Source organism: Stegastes partitus, unplaced genomic scaffold, assembly GCF_000690725.1.
Source record: "Stegastes partitus isolate 25-593 unplaced genomic scaffold, Stegastes_partitus-1.0.2 Scaffold2681, whole genome shotgun sequence".
Taxonomy (NCBI): domain Eukaryota; kingdom Metazoa; phylum Chordata; class Actinopteri; family Pomacentridae; genus Stegastes; species Stegastes partitus.
The window spans coordinates 2,490-18,311 of NW_007580412.1; the positions used below are offsets into that span (position 1 = coordinate 2,490).

A 15,822-nucleotide genomic window follows, 5' to 3' on the forward strand; every position below is an offset into this window, starting at 1 on the left:
CCCCCCCTATCGGCGGGCGTGCCCACAGGTCTCTGTCGTGTTGACTTTCCTCTCTGATGATGCTGTGGCGGCGGCACGCGCAGCGGCAGCAGCAGCAGCCTGTGCGTGAGCCGAAGTGACGCACAGCAGCGGCAGAGATGATCCGCACCGCTGCCTCCGAGCGTCTCCGCGCCGTGGACTCCTGTGGTCTGCAGTGGTAGCGGCAAATACCGAACGGGGCTTAAAAATGACAGGATTCCTTCACTGTTTCGAAGCGCATTCCGCCGCATCTTGTGGTTCTCAGTGAGGAAGCGTCGTCGGGAAACCGTCCTGGACATGGACGGCGGGACTGCGGAAACGGGGGATGACGGGAGCGAGGCAGCGGCCGCCGGCCTCTGTCTGCAGCTTGACTTCGGGGACACCGGTTCGTATGATTTTCACTTTAAAAAAAAAAAAAAAAAAAAACAAACAAAGATATATTTTTTAGTGGGTTTATCTAAACCCATCTGCCGGTGACAGGAGGTGTAAGTGAGCAGAGGAAGTTGGACATGAGTGGGCAGCATCCTACCCTGCAATTACACTGTGTGTGTAAAAGCAGCAGACTTTAAAGGTTACATGACATTTATTTTTCCACTAAGACACGGAAAAATAGGCTGGTTAAGAAGGACAAAGCTGTGGCAATGAATAATAAATGCCTTGGTTAGATAACAGTGTCAAGATTCCAGTCAGCTGTAAGTGTCAGTAGCTCACTGCAGTTTGGCACAAATACAAGGTCCCCATTAGAGATGTGTGCTCACAGTCCCTCTAGACCTACTACACAAGAGCTGGGATCATTATTATGATGGTTATTTATCCCAAGCTGTTTATGTACATGCAGGATTTACAGTCAGTTTTTGCATGACAATAAGGGCTGCTGAGCATCTCCTTGTAAACAACCTGCTCTCTCAGGTGTCATTTTGTTTTTCTTCTCTGCTCCTCTGTGTCGTCATAATTCTTCCCATCTCTCTTGTCCTCTTCCCGGCTAAATCTGAAGAGTGCCTTATGTAATCTGATGTGGAATTATAACATAAATCACACACTAATCCCTTGTATCAATTCCAAGCACCGCTGTGGATGTCATGGCCGCAGATATCATGTGGCGTGCATGGCAGGTTGATGCTGTTAACGCGGAAATGTTACAGTGAAGAAAGCAGATGTGATCCACGTCAGTTTAGCGTTTCCGCCAAGTTATCTTTGCATGTGCGTGCTCGTACGCGCCCGGTTACAGTAGATGTTTGTGCACGGATGATTGTTATTAAGTCTACCAGATTATACTTGTAGGCAGAAAGCCTCTGGGCATCAAAATCTACTCCTGTGTTTAGTGTCACATTAATGTCACAGCAACAGGCCGCCATTTTCTCAGCTGATAAAGGAAAGATCTAATCCTCTTTGCTATAACACACATGCACAGGCCTCAAGGCGTATTTCTCTTAACACTGACACAAATTTCATTATAAGATGTGAGCCTTTCAGCGAGTGTATGTTTCCTTAGTGTTCTGACACTGAACACAAAATAAATTGCCTTACAGGTAGCCCGTATCCCACATACTAATCACAAACGACACGATGAGTTTGTCCTGTTTGTTGCTTGCAGCTCAATGACACATTATTCTGGCCTGACCTTAATCCCACAGAGACTCTGTGTGTGTGTGTCTGCCTGTCCCAGGATGCTCCTGTCTATTGTTCTGCCTGACAGGCTTTGTTGCAGTATTAATCTGCCGGTTGCAGGTGTGGGCAGCCTGCCGAGAGACATGGCATTTAGTTCTGTCACTTCTAAAAAGGACCCACAAAGATACACAAACTAAGAAATCTGTGAAATTATATAGCTCCACTTTTGTTTGTGTAATTGCATGTAGTATTTTGTTGTCCTGTTTTTCATTTACTTATCTTTGCACACTTTCTGCAGCAATCCCTTTTTTCTAAAACGTTTTTCCATGCACGAAAACATTCTTCAGCATTTTCTCATCTTTGTTTTTTCGGGACGGCGAACAGTATCCATCTGTTTGTCAGTCAGTCCACCACTTCGGTCACAACTAGAGCTGCAGAAGATATCGTTTCAGCGTCAGCATCACAATGTTTGCATGTGCAATAGTTGCATTGCAAGAAGGGCAGTGTGAAGTACGACAAGTCAAACGCATCATGTCACAACTTTTTTTGCTTCTTGATGCTAAAAGAAAACTGTTCTCATTTCTATCTCCACATTTCAAGAGAAGCCTGTCTTATAGAAAGTTTGATTTAAGGGTTCTTGCAAACACTGAGATTTTATTTATAACTTTATTTACACAGCTTTGAGTGTGTTGACATGCAGGATCCACACGTGCAGCAAAATGAGCGAAGAACAGGAGGGAAAGACTAAAAAGGAAGCCTGCAAAAAGAAATTCAATGGCAGCTGTATGGAAATGCTGGAGGAAAAAAAAAAACAGGCAGTCTGTCAACAGTATCTTGCAATTGTTGCCAGCACATGAAGCAACAGAATTAATTATTTTTGATGATCTAAATCAGCACCATGATGAGATCTGAAGCCCATCCAAAGCATAGAACTGTTTTGAATGTCTTTGCCAGTATTACACCATATGAGAAATGGCCTTTTTCAGCTTTATTAAAATGATTTTTTATTTTTGATAGCATAGATCAAGTCATCTGGTGAAAATGCCTGCATTGTCTTTATATCGCAGTATATATATCACAGAAAAACCACTAATTACACTGTCAGTTTTTGCTGTTATTGTGTCGTTCTCGTCCTAATTAAAACATCTGACCTCATATTGAATGAACGGTCAGTAAATGTTGTGGTGCATATGTGGGGCCCAGAGGATGAAACTGTGGTGATCGCTTAACTTATTCTGCGTTGCCATCATGAGGTTCACATTTGTGGTTTTAAATGAAACGTGTCAGCAACTTCTAGATTGCCATGTGAGATGATGCATACATTTTTTGTCCTCTACGTGATGAGCTGAAAGCACTGTGGTGAGCCATTCATCCTTTAGCTGTCCCTGCTTTATCCTGTGGAGGGTCACGACACGGCTGGAGGCTGGAGTCTATCCTGGCTGACAGGGATCAAGGTGCAGAGTACACCCTGGACAGGTCGCGAGTATGTCGCAGGGCTAGCACAGAGAGAACTCACACCGATGTCTACTTTGGAATCACCAATTAACCTACCATGCCATCTGTTATCTTTAGAGGGAGCTGGAGGACTCAGAGAAACTCCACGCATGCACAGAGAGAAAATACAAACTCTCGACACCAGCGGGTTTGAACCTCCTTGTTGTGAGGTGCTAAACAGTGCGACACCATGCCGCCCACTGCGATGAATCTGAATTTTAACATAGAACCATCACCAGACCTAAATTTAAATTTGCTCCATATTTTGGTTTATGACCAAACAACTCCCGTAATTTCCGGTTTCCACTAACTTCAGAAATGAAATATCTTTTGTACATATATAGGCGGGCTGCATGGTAACACTGTTGCCTCGCAGCAAGAAGGTTGCCGGTTCGTGTCCCGATGGGGGCACTGGGATCTTTCTTTCCCTGTGCAGCGTGGGTTCTCTCCGGGTTCTCTGGCTTCCTCCCACACAGTCCAAAAACATGTTGAGGTTAATTGGTGATTCTAAATTGTCCATAGGTGTGAATGTGAGTGTGGTTGGTTGTCTGTCTCTAAATGTAGCCCTGTGATAGACTGGTGACCTGTCCAGGTGTCCCCTGCCTTCACCCTGAGTCAGCTGGGACAGACTCCAGCCCCCCCGCGACCCTAATGAGGATTAAGCGGTGTATAGATAATGGATGGATGGACATATATAGGCCACAGTTGTCTATAAGCTGCAGGTGTCCACGTTGTAACATGAGATATTTTCACAGAAAGATTTTTTTAACTTTTAGTTAATACGTACCGGTAACATACACAAATATGTACCGTAAATACTTTTTTCCGTGCCTGTAACACGGCTGGTTACGAAAATACAAAATACAGTAGACTACCAGGAAAAGTCATTGATCTCCATCTTCCTCCTGCAAACTAAAACCACTAAAGTCGTCTTCTTCAGTGTCGGAATTGAACAGCCTAAGAATTATTTTGTCACACACTTTCTCAGTCTCTCTTTCGTCGTCACTCTCGATGTCACTTTCGTCTTAAGGCAAATTTGTAAAAATCGTAAAAATCCATAAATTAGCTGCATCATTGTTTCAGCCGCAGTGCTTAAAGTGTGTGAAAAGTAGCGGCTTATAGTCCAGAATTAATGGTAATTAAATTAAACTGAGCTTTGTATTTAGTGTTTATTTGCAAATGCATGTATGCAAACATGCTACACTAAGATGGTTAACAGGGTCAACATCATTCCACATAGGAGCATGTCTGAAAGCTGATGTCAGCTCAAAGCATTGCTGCTCTGACCTAGTAGTCAGTGTAGTCTCTGAATAATGTAGTTGCCTTTGTAAAGCAGTCAGATACTCAGACTGGGTGTACACTTCTATAGGATACATGGCCCAAGAGTACTATACTAAGTTACTGTTATCCAGATCAAATATGCTGCGTGCTAGTCTGTATTTTTGTCATTTATCTTGTCATTTTTGCTTTTACTGACCCATCACAGAAGTCGTTATCTTGTTGTATATGAACTGTTGTTGTGTCCTGTAATGCCGTAGCGGCGGCAACATCTGCTACAGTGTGTGCCGAGTACTTTAACATGGCTTAAAGATTCATTATCCCAGCTCTGTCAGCAGCGCATTCCTAATCTTCATCCTCATACAAACTGAAAGTTAGCATGATGATGATGTAAACCAAGTAGTTTGTGGTGCTGTGAAGTTCTGTGAACTGTCTCGTTTCTCGTTCGCTTCCTTCCTGCTCCCTCATCCTCTTAAACAGACGCAGTCCAGTTGTGTCCTCTATGTCTGTTGGAAAGACTCTCCTTAATCCTTGCGAGTGATTGGTCGGTCTTGTGATCCGTAGACCTCTGCCAATGACAGCACTCAGATTAGAGAGGAAGTCAATCCAATAGAGTTTTTACGTTCTCTGCACAAATCTCGCTGATCCAGGAATAGAAAACACTGGCTGCACTTTGCAGTCGTCTGACCGCTGAAAGTCAATTTGGTTTGGTCAGTTTTGTTGAATGTCTTTTTTTCTCTTGGGATTATCAAAGAATTGGTAACCTGTAGGGACTGAACTCTTCTGCTGGTGAGTTAACCGCAAAATGATTTGGAACAAGGTTAAGGGAAGCTGGTGAATTATATTTTAGATGCATTAGGCGCAATAAATGCATTATGCATTTTCCCTTTAAAAAAAAACAAAAAAACAGGAAAATGAAAATGTCTCGATTAAAGTTTGAATCGGTTTTGTTGTAGTGTCATGTATCATTTATGGTCTGTTTACAGTGCCACCCCTGGACGTTTTCCCAGTTTGTTGCTTTTCAACAGTGAATCATGGTCAGTATAATCTGACTCTATTGACAAGAATTTATTTAAAAAACAAACATTTTTTTTAAGTCTTTAGCTGAGATTTCACATGAGCTTTTTTTCAACAATGGCTTTCTATTTGCCACTCGGCCACAAAGTTTTGACTGGTGGAGAAAAGGCAAGAGCTGTTGTATGCACAGTCACAACTCCTTCAGAGGAGCCATAGATGTCTCATGTTTCTGCCTTCTTTTTTTGCTCTACGGATTTATGCATGTGCCATATTCCTTGCAGTTCTTATTGGTGGATTTAAATGTACTCCAAGTGATATTCAGTGACTTGAAAATGTTCTTATATCCATCTTCTGACTTAACCGTTTTATTGAACTTTTCACTGAGTTCCTTCAAATGCGTCCTCTTGGTGTAGTTATAGTCCGAAATACTGATTCACTGGTGACTGGACCTTCCAGATACAGGTGTCTTTATACTACAATCGAAGATACATTCACTGCCCTCAGATGATCTCTGTTTCAGTAACTACTAACACCAATTGGCTGCACCTGTGTTGAAGTAGGCGAGTTGCTGCAAAGGGGATGAATACCATCACTTATTTTACATTTTAAATTTGGTTTTAATTGAAACTGCTTTGTAGAAATCTGTTTGCACTTTGACATGAAGGAGTCTTTTTCTGTAAATTCTTGTCAAATAAATTGAACGTGATTTAATGTTGAAAGCAATAAAAATGGAAAGCTTCCTGGGATGGGTAAATACTTATTATATGCGCTGGAGCTACATTTAGCGTTCAGCAAGAACCACAGTTGCATGAGGGCGAAAGCAGGACATCTGCATTGAATGCCAAGTCTAGCATACCCTGCTAAACCACTAACTCTTGCTAAATAATGTACCAATGTATTCATTTCTTAACCTGTTTCTCCTGCACATTCTCTCTTTGTCTCTGTCTGCAGATTCAGCCAAGAAGGTTCAGATAACAGAGGTGAGAGGCTACTTCACACTTTACACCCGTCCGTCTGCCTCTGTGACTTCTCATTCCCTTCTTTTGTCTGTATGGGTTTGCTGCATGGTTCACTTTAACTTAACCTCGGATGGGACAATAAATAAAACATGCAGTACCTACACCGCACATGCATTTACTTGTCCCTTTTCTTTCCTTGTGGCAGATGCCGTCCCCATTTGGAGCGGGCCAAGCTCATGAGAAGAAGATTGGCCACAGGAGGGTCGATGCCTCCGGAGAAACAACATATAAGAAAGTGGGCTTTTCTTCCCTGTCTTTGTCTTTTGTTTCAAATACTTTTTCTGGGTTTGCTGGGTACGATTTCACGCACTGTTTTCCACCCACACCTCACTCTGTTATTCGTCTCTTTGTTCTCCGCCTCCAGACCACCTCCTCTGCCTTGAAAGGGGCTATCCAGTTGGGTATTGGATACACTGTTGGCAATCTCAGCTCCAAGCCTGAGAGAGATGTCCTCATGCAGGACTTCTACGTGGTTGAAAGCATCTTCTTCCCCAGGTGTGTTTGCATGGGTAGATGTGCTCGTGTCTACGAAATATTCAATGTAATCTTTCATCTTCCTTTACTCACCCTGGTTGTCTTACGTTTACTCAATGCAGCGAAGGCAGTAACCTCACACCAGCCCACCACTACCCAGACTTCAGGTTTAAAACCTACGCCCCTGTGGCCTTCCGCTACTTCAGAGAGCTGTTTGGGATCCGACCAGATGACTACCTGGTGAGATGCTTATTTTCTGATGATCTGTTATGTGTTTGATGTTGGCCCTTTGGGTTTGCATCAGCACTAAAGAAGAGTTTTCCACTTTATGTGTTGCTTTCTGCCTCTTGTTTTGGAGGATTGTCTTGTAATATGCTGGGCTCCCTGTAGTTTGGTTGCAATGATATGAAACTGGCCAAGACCTCCTATTTAATAACATTCAGCTACAATTATTATTCATATAGTAAGACTACAGTCAATTGGTGGCAGTAGATGTGCATATTGTTCCAATCAGTTATCTGAAATTAGCCGTTTGAAAGCATTTTTTATTCATTTTTCTTCCCTTTTACGATGTTAAAATTACTTGTCATTTCATTCACCTGTAAAACTATGCAAAAAATATACTTATGTTGACAAAAATAAATAAATCAACATGTAATATTTAAGTGTTTTACATTACAAATGTATATTAGGTATTGAAAAATTGAGATTGAAGAAAAAACTTGATGACAACAAGACCAACAAAATCAGAGATCTGAAAAAACGTTTGGCTTTGTGTAATTGAATTAGATAATAATTCATGCTGTATGATGCACCATAACGTAAACTAAATATAAACGCGTGTGAAGTTCTCTCTGCAAGCATTCGTCTGACATCAATGGAGTTATCAAAAGAAAAACACGCTCAGATCTCTGCTGCTCAGTGGATGATCATTAAGCAGCCATACAGATAAAAGGAAAATTGCACAAGCGAGCACACAATGGCACGCTGCTGCACACGCCTTTACATATTGTGCATGTCAGGGTTCACACACACACACCCACATGTGCAGCGTACTGAGCAATACACTTAAGCTCACGTTCTACCTGTGCCAGAGGGAGATTAGGAGACTAAAGCTTTCTTTTTTAAATTCCACGTAGTTGCAGCAGACAGCCAGAGTAGTTTGTGTTTGTGTGTTTGGGCTGCTGGGGGAGGAGTGGAGTATTAGCAAATTGCATTTTGTTCACTAAGCCACTGAAAATTGAATTACTTGGTCGGACAATTTAAGTACAAGCAATGGGCACTTCATCTTATTTTTCAGCTGAAGCCTCTAATTATGTGCAGAATCCTTGTAGCTTCATGTCACTAGTAGATATTGAGTCCACTGATGCTAATGGAGTGTTTGATACAGTTTAATGTGGTTAGCTTTAGTTAAACTTAATTCCTGCTAGTTACCACAGGGTGCAGTAATAACAATATGTGAGTGAATGTAACATTTGCACAGTTATGGTATTAACTTCATTGGAATTACTCCAATAGGGTGTAAAAGTCAGCAGACTACCCACACTTCTGCTTCTAAACGAGGCTTCGTTTTGGTGCTGATGAGCGATGACATGTGAGTGGGTGGATGTATTAGTCTGTAGCCGTGTACCGAAAAAGTGATAAATCTGGGATGAGTGCAGGCATGTGTGAAACAAACATCTAACATGACATGAAATTACACAAATTATCAGATTGTTCTTTCAAAATGTGCAACACGAGCATAAAAAAAAATGAGTCAGTCGGATCCAGCTGTTAAATGTCGAAACAATTTTTTCAGATTGTGCATCAGATTGAGGCGAGGTATCAGGTTAAATTCTAATGTGTTTATTCTCTGTGTCTTTGTCCAGTATTCTCTATGTAATGAGCCACTGATTGAGCTGACAAATCCAGGAGCGAGTGGCTCCATATTCTACGTAACCCGCGATGATGAGTTCATCATCAAAACTGTCATGCACAAGGAAGCTGAGTTTCTACAGAAATTGCTCCCTGGATACTACATGGTAAGAAAAACTAAGCATCTCGTTCATTAAAACCCTTTCCATTATATTGCGGCTAATGTGTACTAATTTTAAACACAGCCAATATTGCCATTCTGCGCCTGTGAGGATTCAGAAAATGAAACCTTGCTGTAGGCTTTGTAATATTTTATAGGTGAAGTTTTGGGTGTGTGGGCGTGAGGTGTTTACAGGAGCACATGCCTAGGAGCAAAGCAGCAGCTGAAACTTCTAGTCATCTTTATCCTCTTTATCTAACCCCCTGTGGTTGGCCCCAGTCAGCGGTGACGTAAACAGGCGGCTTTGTGATAGGAAGAGCAGAGACCCATGCTAAGTAGTCCTTAACAGGTTAAGTGTTCACACAGCAGAGACACACAGGTGTGGGCTGAGGCCTGTGGATGGGTCACGCTGTCTGCCAGGTGCAAGCAACTGGGGGAGGAACACATGGACCGCATGCCGGGTTAACCTCTAATGCACTGTATTCTCTCCTCCTCTAATTTTTCCCACCTCCAGAACTTGAACCAGAACCCCCGGACTTTGCTGCCCAAGTTCTTTGGCCTTTATTGTGTCCAGTGTGGCGGCAAGAACATCAGAGTTGTTGTGATGAACAATATTTTACCGCGCTCCGTACGCATGCACCTGAAGTTCGACTTGAAGGGCTCCACATACAAGAGACGAGCATCCAAGAAGGAAAGGGAGAAGTCCAAGCCCACTTTTAAAGACCTGGACTTTCTGAGTGATGTTCCCGAAGGCCTCACTCTGGACCAGGACACGTTCAGCGCTCTGGTCAAAACGCTGCAAAGAGACTGTCTGGTGAGAGAGACAACAGCGAGGATGTGGATGACCTGTTATTTGTAGGAGAAGAATAACACTGCATTTAATTTTATTTTAATGAAGCCGACCACTTGCACGGTATCTGCTCAGCAGCACACTCATAAATACACAGGAGGCAAATTAAGGCACAATTAAAAGAAATAAAGAAGAAGAGGGGAAGGGAGAGAAAGGGAATTAGAAGTTGTTTATGCTAATTTTCTCCCTGCTCTAGGCTATGAAAAGAAATGCACACATATAAAATTCAAATAATCCTGTAAGCTTTGGAAATGCTTTGAAACATTGTGTGTGTTTCACGCCAGGTTCTGGAGAGTTTTAAGATTATGGACTACAGTTTGCTGCTCGGGGTTCACAACAAGACCCAAGCGGAGCGAGAGCAGCAGTCGCAGGGCTCGCCTGCAGGGGGTGGGGATGAAAAGAAGCCTGCGGGGCAGAGAGCCTTGTACACCACCGCCATGGAGTCCATCCAGGGAGGCTCCACATGCAGGGACACACTGGACCACGATGACACGTGAGTCACCGTTTCATCATGTTTGCCCTTTTTAATCACATCAAATCCACACAAGACATCACTTTTCTTCTCTTTCTAGGATGGGTGGTATTCCAGCTGTGGGAAGTAAAGGAGAGCGCCTCCTGTTGTTTATTGGAATTATTGACATCCTGCAGTCCTACAGGTACGTGGTCAATCCACGTGGTGCGTTTCAAACAGTGTTCACACGGCAAGGAGAAACAAAAAACAAGGCAGGAGCAGAATTTGCACCATTTGTCTTTTATAAGCGTAAGGATTTGTGGGAAATGTGGTTTTAAGACTAAAACCATTAGTGCCAGTCTGAATGGCAACAGTTTTCTTGACAAGGGTCTCATAATATCATGGTAATAAATGCAACGTGTCACAGTTAATTTTATGATAAATCAGTGTTTAAACTGTGCTTCATGACACCTCTACTGCCTTTTCAGTCTGACTCTCTTTGGACACATAAAATGACAACAATCTATTTTCTCTCTGGCTTCAAAGTCAAGATGTATTTAGGCTGGGGTTAAACAGTAACCCTGGCATAATGCGTCTACAAGGAATATTAAAAGACTAAGACGTGTGATAGGCCTAAACATGAAATCCAGTCTGTTGCAATCAGGATTGTAGCCACTGATTTAGTATTGAGTTGCCAGGTAACCACAGCAAGCCTCTGAATGAATAAATAATTTAATTGTCTTGTCTGACAGACTGATTAAGAAACTGGAGCACTCTTGGAAATCTCTCATCCATGACGGGGTGAGTATCTTTCATATAGCTGTTATCCAATAGTCTGAATCAGAGAAAAACAAACCGTGTCAATTTTTTCAATGTAATTTATCTAATTGGCAAAAAGGTTTTAACATTTAGAAAAAGTGAAACATAATTAAAACAATCTTGATTCTGTCTCTTTGTTTCATTGCTGCCTTCATTCCGTCACAGGACACAGTTTCAGTCCACAGACCTGGCTTCTATGCTGAGAGGTTCTACAAATTCTGCAGCACAATTGTCTTCAGGAAAAGCTGCTGTGAGTTCACACGTGTCCGTAAACTTCATGCAAAGAAATGACAACAAACATTTTTATCCAACTTGCCGGGAATAAGTCTACCCTGTCCTGGTTTCACAGCTTTGCGATCGTCTCCATCTAAGAGAGGGCGAGGGGTGCTCTTGTCCAAGTCCAGCGCTGGAGCCAGTTCAGCTGGGCATCGTCCTTCACTGACTGACGATCGGCAGGAAAACTTGGACAACTTGGAGAACCTGAGAGGAGCTCGCAGCTTCCCCATGCTGGAGGATAATGGTACGACTTCTTCTGCACTTTATTCGTCTGTAGTGATACACAATCATGATATAAAATCTGCTGATAAGACCAGTAAAACGTTGCCCACAGTGTGCATAAAGGGTTTTCTTATTTCATGTCACCTGAACCCGGCGGTATAGAGTTGTTTGGCCATGCAGCATTCATCAGTGTTTATCCAGGCTAGCTGCCCTCTGGTTAAGGCTGGTGTGGAAACGTCCACGGACGTGCTAATGTTACTTGAATGAAATTGTAGAAGCTTAAGACTGAAGTTGAAGGCGTTGATTTTGTTTCCCTGTTACTTGGTGCCTCTCTGAACTTGGCACACTGTTAGCCTCAATTGTCTGCTGCGCCTGAGTGCTCTCTTTAAAGTGAACCTTTATTGATCCCTGTGGAGGAATGGAAATGAAGCGGCAGCGTAGCAGCAATAAAAACAGAAACAAAGTAAAAGATAGACTAATAAATCAAGACTAGATATGCATAAAGGCTTCAGAAAAGTGATACCGTAAATGACAATAGAGATAAAGAGGTAGCTGGCATCCTAAAAATAGTTTCCGAGTACAAAGGTTAACAGCAGAGTCCAGACATGTAATATTTATTGTCTGTATTCATACTCACTAATGGGGGTAGGCGAATTAATAGAATGTAAATTAGAAAGAATAAGATGCATAGAGTTCAGACAGAACAGCTGTGCGGTGTTGTGCACTTTGATGGCTGTTGAAATCAGGAGAGGTTTATGTTAAAGCAGTTATGTTTGGTTAATTATTATTATTCACATGTTTTTTTTTCATCTCTCTTGCACATGGCTCCTGATCTCTTACTTAATTTTGCCTCACAGGGAGAGAGCCTCCCTGCACTCCTCCTTCATTTGAAGACGCTACCACAGCATCTATTGCTACCACTCTGTCGTCTAACAACTCACTACCGACCACCCCATTCGATACGCCGGAGCACCCGCGCTACAGGAGACAAATGCATTCCCCAAACATGGCCAGGTGACAATAACTGTATTTCTCTATATATACACAACAATATATTTGACCTCTGACAATGTTCTACTGCTTTCATGCATGCTCTGCTTTTCACACCTTGTGTTTTCTCGTGTACTTTCAGGTCGCAAAAAGAGGTAGTTGAGATTCACGGTGAAAGACAGGACACCATAACAGTGGAGGTGGAGCTCAGGTACAGGATGAAAATATGACTATAATGTCCGCATCTGTCTTTGTCGTATTTTAACGGTGTTCTTTGTCTTTCTTCGTACAGTAAAATCCCAAAGAGCACAGAGCTCACGCAGATGACAGAAAAAGCCTCCCCCAGCCATCTATCACCTGAGCGTCCGCCTCGAGGCATCGTTTCATCCACTCCGTCCTCTATCAGTCCATCCTCTGCTCAATCCTCAGCTACCCTTCCTCCTTCCTTTGTGTCCTCCTCCGCCGCTGCTCAGCCTGCCGGCCAGTCATCCTCCACACTTTCTTCATCCATCCGTCCATCCACCAAACCGCTCATCTCACCGACAGCAGCTCAGTCGTCCGCTCTTTCTTCTCCGGTCTCTCATCCAGCTTCGCCATCCACACGTCCCACCTCGACCCCAAACATCTCCAACCTCCCTCCCGCCTCTGCATTTACTCCTATCTGCCCGGCATCTCCTCGCTCCTCCACCCAGACCTCCTCTCACCACCTCCCCTCAACGCCGCCTTCCTCCATCCCTCCCAGCCCTCAGGTGCCTCAGCAGGCGCCGCATATGTCGTGCAATCAGCTGTCTGTGTCCAGCAGCCACAACTCATTGGACGGGGAGGTGCAGGTTTCCGACATATACTTTGTAAGTTTCTATTATCCTGCTTCAGCGTTTTGTTTTGTTTTTATCCCTGTGAAAATGTTTAAAGTGAGATAATAAACCAGGAAGTAAACCAAACCAAAATGAGATGAAAGGTGAATCATACCACTGAATTTATGAATAACTCAATTTCCAGGGAGTAAAGATCGTTTTCCTTCTGTTTTGCCTCGGTCTACTGGGTCTTTCGCAGTGGCCCAGTCAGGACAGCGTGGTAGAGTTATGATGGTGAGGGGGGTGCCGTGTGTGTTGCAGTGTGCACGTATTATGGGAGTTGCTCTCGCTGTGCAAAATGCTTTTTTTCTGCAGCATGAGGCTGCCACCAGCCGTAATTCATGCTTTTGAATGTATCAGCAAAACACAGGTTTTCTTTCCTGCACAGCATGATTTATATCTGTCGATCTGCAGTCACACATCCTGTCAATGTCACTCACAGCTCTCCACGACTTTGTCTTTTGTGGGAATTTCTGTTTCATTATTACATTCACTTTCTTTCCGTTTGCTCCTCTGTCATAACTGCTTCTATCATCTCACATTATCTCATGTATATCTCCATTTTTTTGTATATTAATTCACTCAAATCCCTTTCTTTTCATGTTTACACATCATGTACACTTGTGTGTTCATCTGTGTGTGCGTGTGCCCATCCATCCATCAGTACGCAGACGGCAGATATTGGGTGTACTCTCCAGTTCTTGGCCGTCGTAAGCTAAACTCTAGCTCAAGTTACAATGTAAGTCACCACCAAGGTAGATAGAGTCATTTGTAACTCTAGGAGATTTTTCTACATGTATTGCATTGCTGGTAACCGCTCCATTGGGGACTATCACGGGCGTAGCTGCTTATGGATCTTCAGAAGTGTTTAAAAACAAAGCTGCAGCGCAATTCATGACTTATTTAGTGCTGATTTCAGCAAAAAAAAAAAAGATACTACATATGAAAACTGCTGCTTCTGAAGTTCCACTGTTTGCATTTAAATGGTGCATGCACTCTTATCTGAAATGTTGCTCGTAGACAGTAGTCTAAATTATTTGGATGTTGAATCTGCAGTCAGTTAACATCATCTTGTACTGGCTTTGTAACTGTAGTGATCCCTGATGTGTCTGCCCTGCAGCAGTCAGATAACACAGGAGCTGATGAGCTGATTAAAGTTGCCGATGCCTCCCTTGAATGAGATCTCACTTTCCGATGCTGGAGATTGTGTTTTCATTAAAGCTGCACTTGAAACATTTTAAAGCTCTTGAAAATCTGGTTTCATGCATTAAATAGACAAAAAGCGTGAAATATTGATAACTAAATAAGCAGCAATGAAATTAGCTGTGGAGATCTCTGCAGCATGAAAGGAAATGAAATAGACTTTGACTGATCAGTATGCATAAATACATGACATCACCTTTAGAGCTGTAAACATGCAAAAATGCACAGTGCAGCTTTAAAATAGTCCTTCAGTTTCTTCCTAGTCAGTCTTTAATTCCTCTCCTCTCTTGTTGTTTCTTCTTCTGCTGCCCTCTGCTGGCTGTACGTGACAACAGCAGACTCAGGAGGATCGGAGCTGGGTGTACTCTCCTCTGCACTGCAGCTCAGAGTCCAGAAGGGGCTCAGACGGGGAGAGTGAGACAGTAGGTTCACAGTTCATTCATGATTTGAAGTTAATTCACGGAACAAAGATGAGGAAACATTTTTGTTTGCTATTGTCCTGTTAGTGTCTCTAATATTTATCTTCTGTTTCTGTTGTTCTTCAGTAACTGCAGAGAAGAATGGAGCCAGAGGCTGTCTGCATATACAGAAGTTGACAGGTTTTAATGATAAAGCCACCAGGACACTATGAGGATCTGGTTGCCCATGCTGCATGTCGGAGCTTGCTTTGCAAACTGCAAAAAGCGCTAAAGGAGTGAACTTTGGGAAGAAGCATTCAAGTATAAAAGAGTTCAACAATGCATTTATACATCTCCATTGAAATGAACGTACCCACATGATATGAAGCTGTAGTACGAAACAATTACAAAGCATCGGTTCCTGGACAATCTGACTGACATCAGGTGGAAAAGCTAAAATGCTACAATCAGCTGAGTGGCACTGTGAATCTTTTCGGCGTTTGTTCATAGCGAGCCTGGCCTGCCGATGGCGTCATCAGTACAAACTATTACCTCACATACAAACCTTGATCAAATCCACACAACTGTTAACAAAACAACGTGTGAAATTCTAGTGCAGATTCTAAAGTTTCCAAACATAGGAAACGTCCATCCATTCATTGTTCTGCCACTTTCTTCCAGAGTCGGGCAGCAGGCTAAGCAAGGTAGTCCAGACATTCCTCTCCCCTGCTCAGGCTATGCAATTTGGAATATAAGTTTCTGATTTCTTTTTATTTATTTATTTATTTATTTATTTTTGACTCAACAAGACTAAACTACTTCAGACGTTCTTCACAT

The 15,822-nt window shown here is 42.7% G+C and overlaps 1 protein-coding gene across 1 annotated transcript; it reads left to right on the forward strand.

Annotated features, from left to right (window-relative positions):
* Positions 1-315: 315 nt before the first annotated feature.
* Positions 316-15,009, forward strand: LOC103375584 (phosphatidylinositol 4-phosphate 5-kinase type-1 gamma-like; the record flags this gene model as incomplete). The annotated part of the gene is made up of 17 exons (XM_008305894.1): positions 316-403; positions 6,367-6,395; positions 6,580-6,669; positions 6,799-6,929; positions 7,031-7,148; positions 8,777-8,929; positions 9,437-9,736; positions 10,057-10,265; positions 10,345-10,428; positions 10,976-11,024; positions 11,208-11,292; positions 11,392-11,562; positions 12,398-12,554; positions 12,673-12,741; positions 12,823-13,378; positions 14,049-14,123; positions 14,923-15,009. Coding segments are annotated over exons 1-17 (2,451 nt in total), but the record flags the coding sequence as incomplete, so codon positions are not given.
* Between the last annotated feature and the right edge of the window lie 813 nt (positions 15,010-15,822).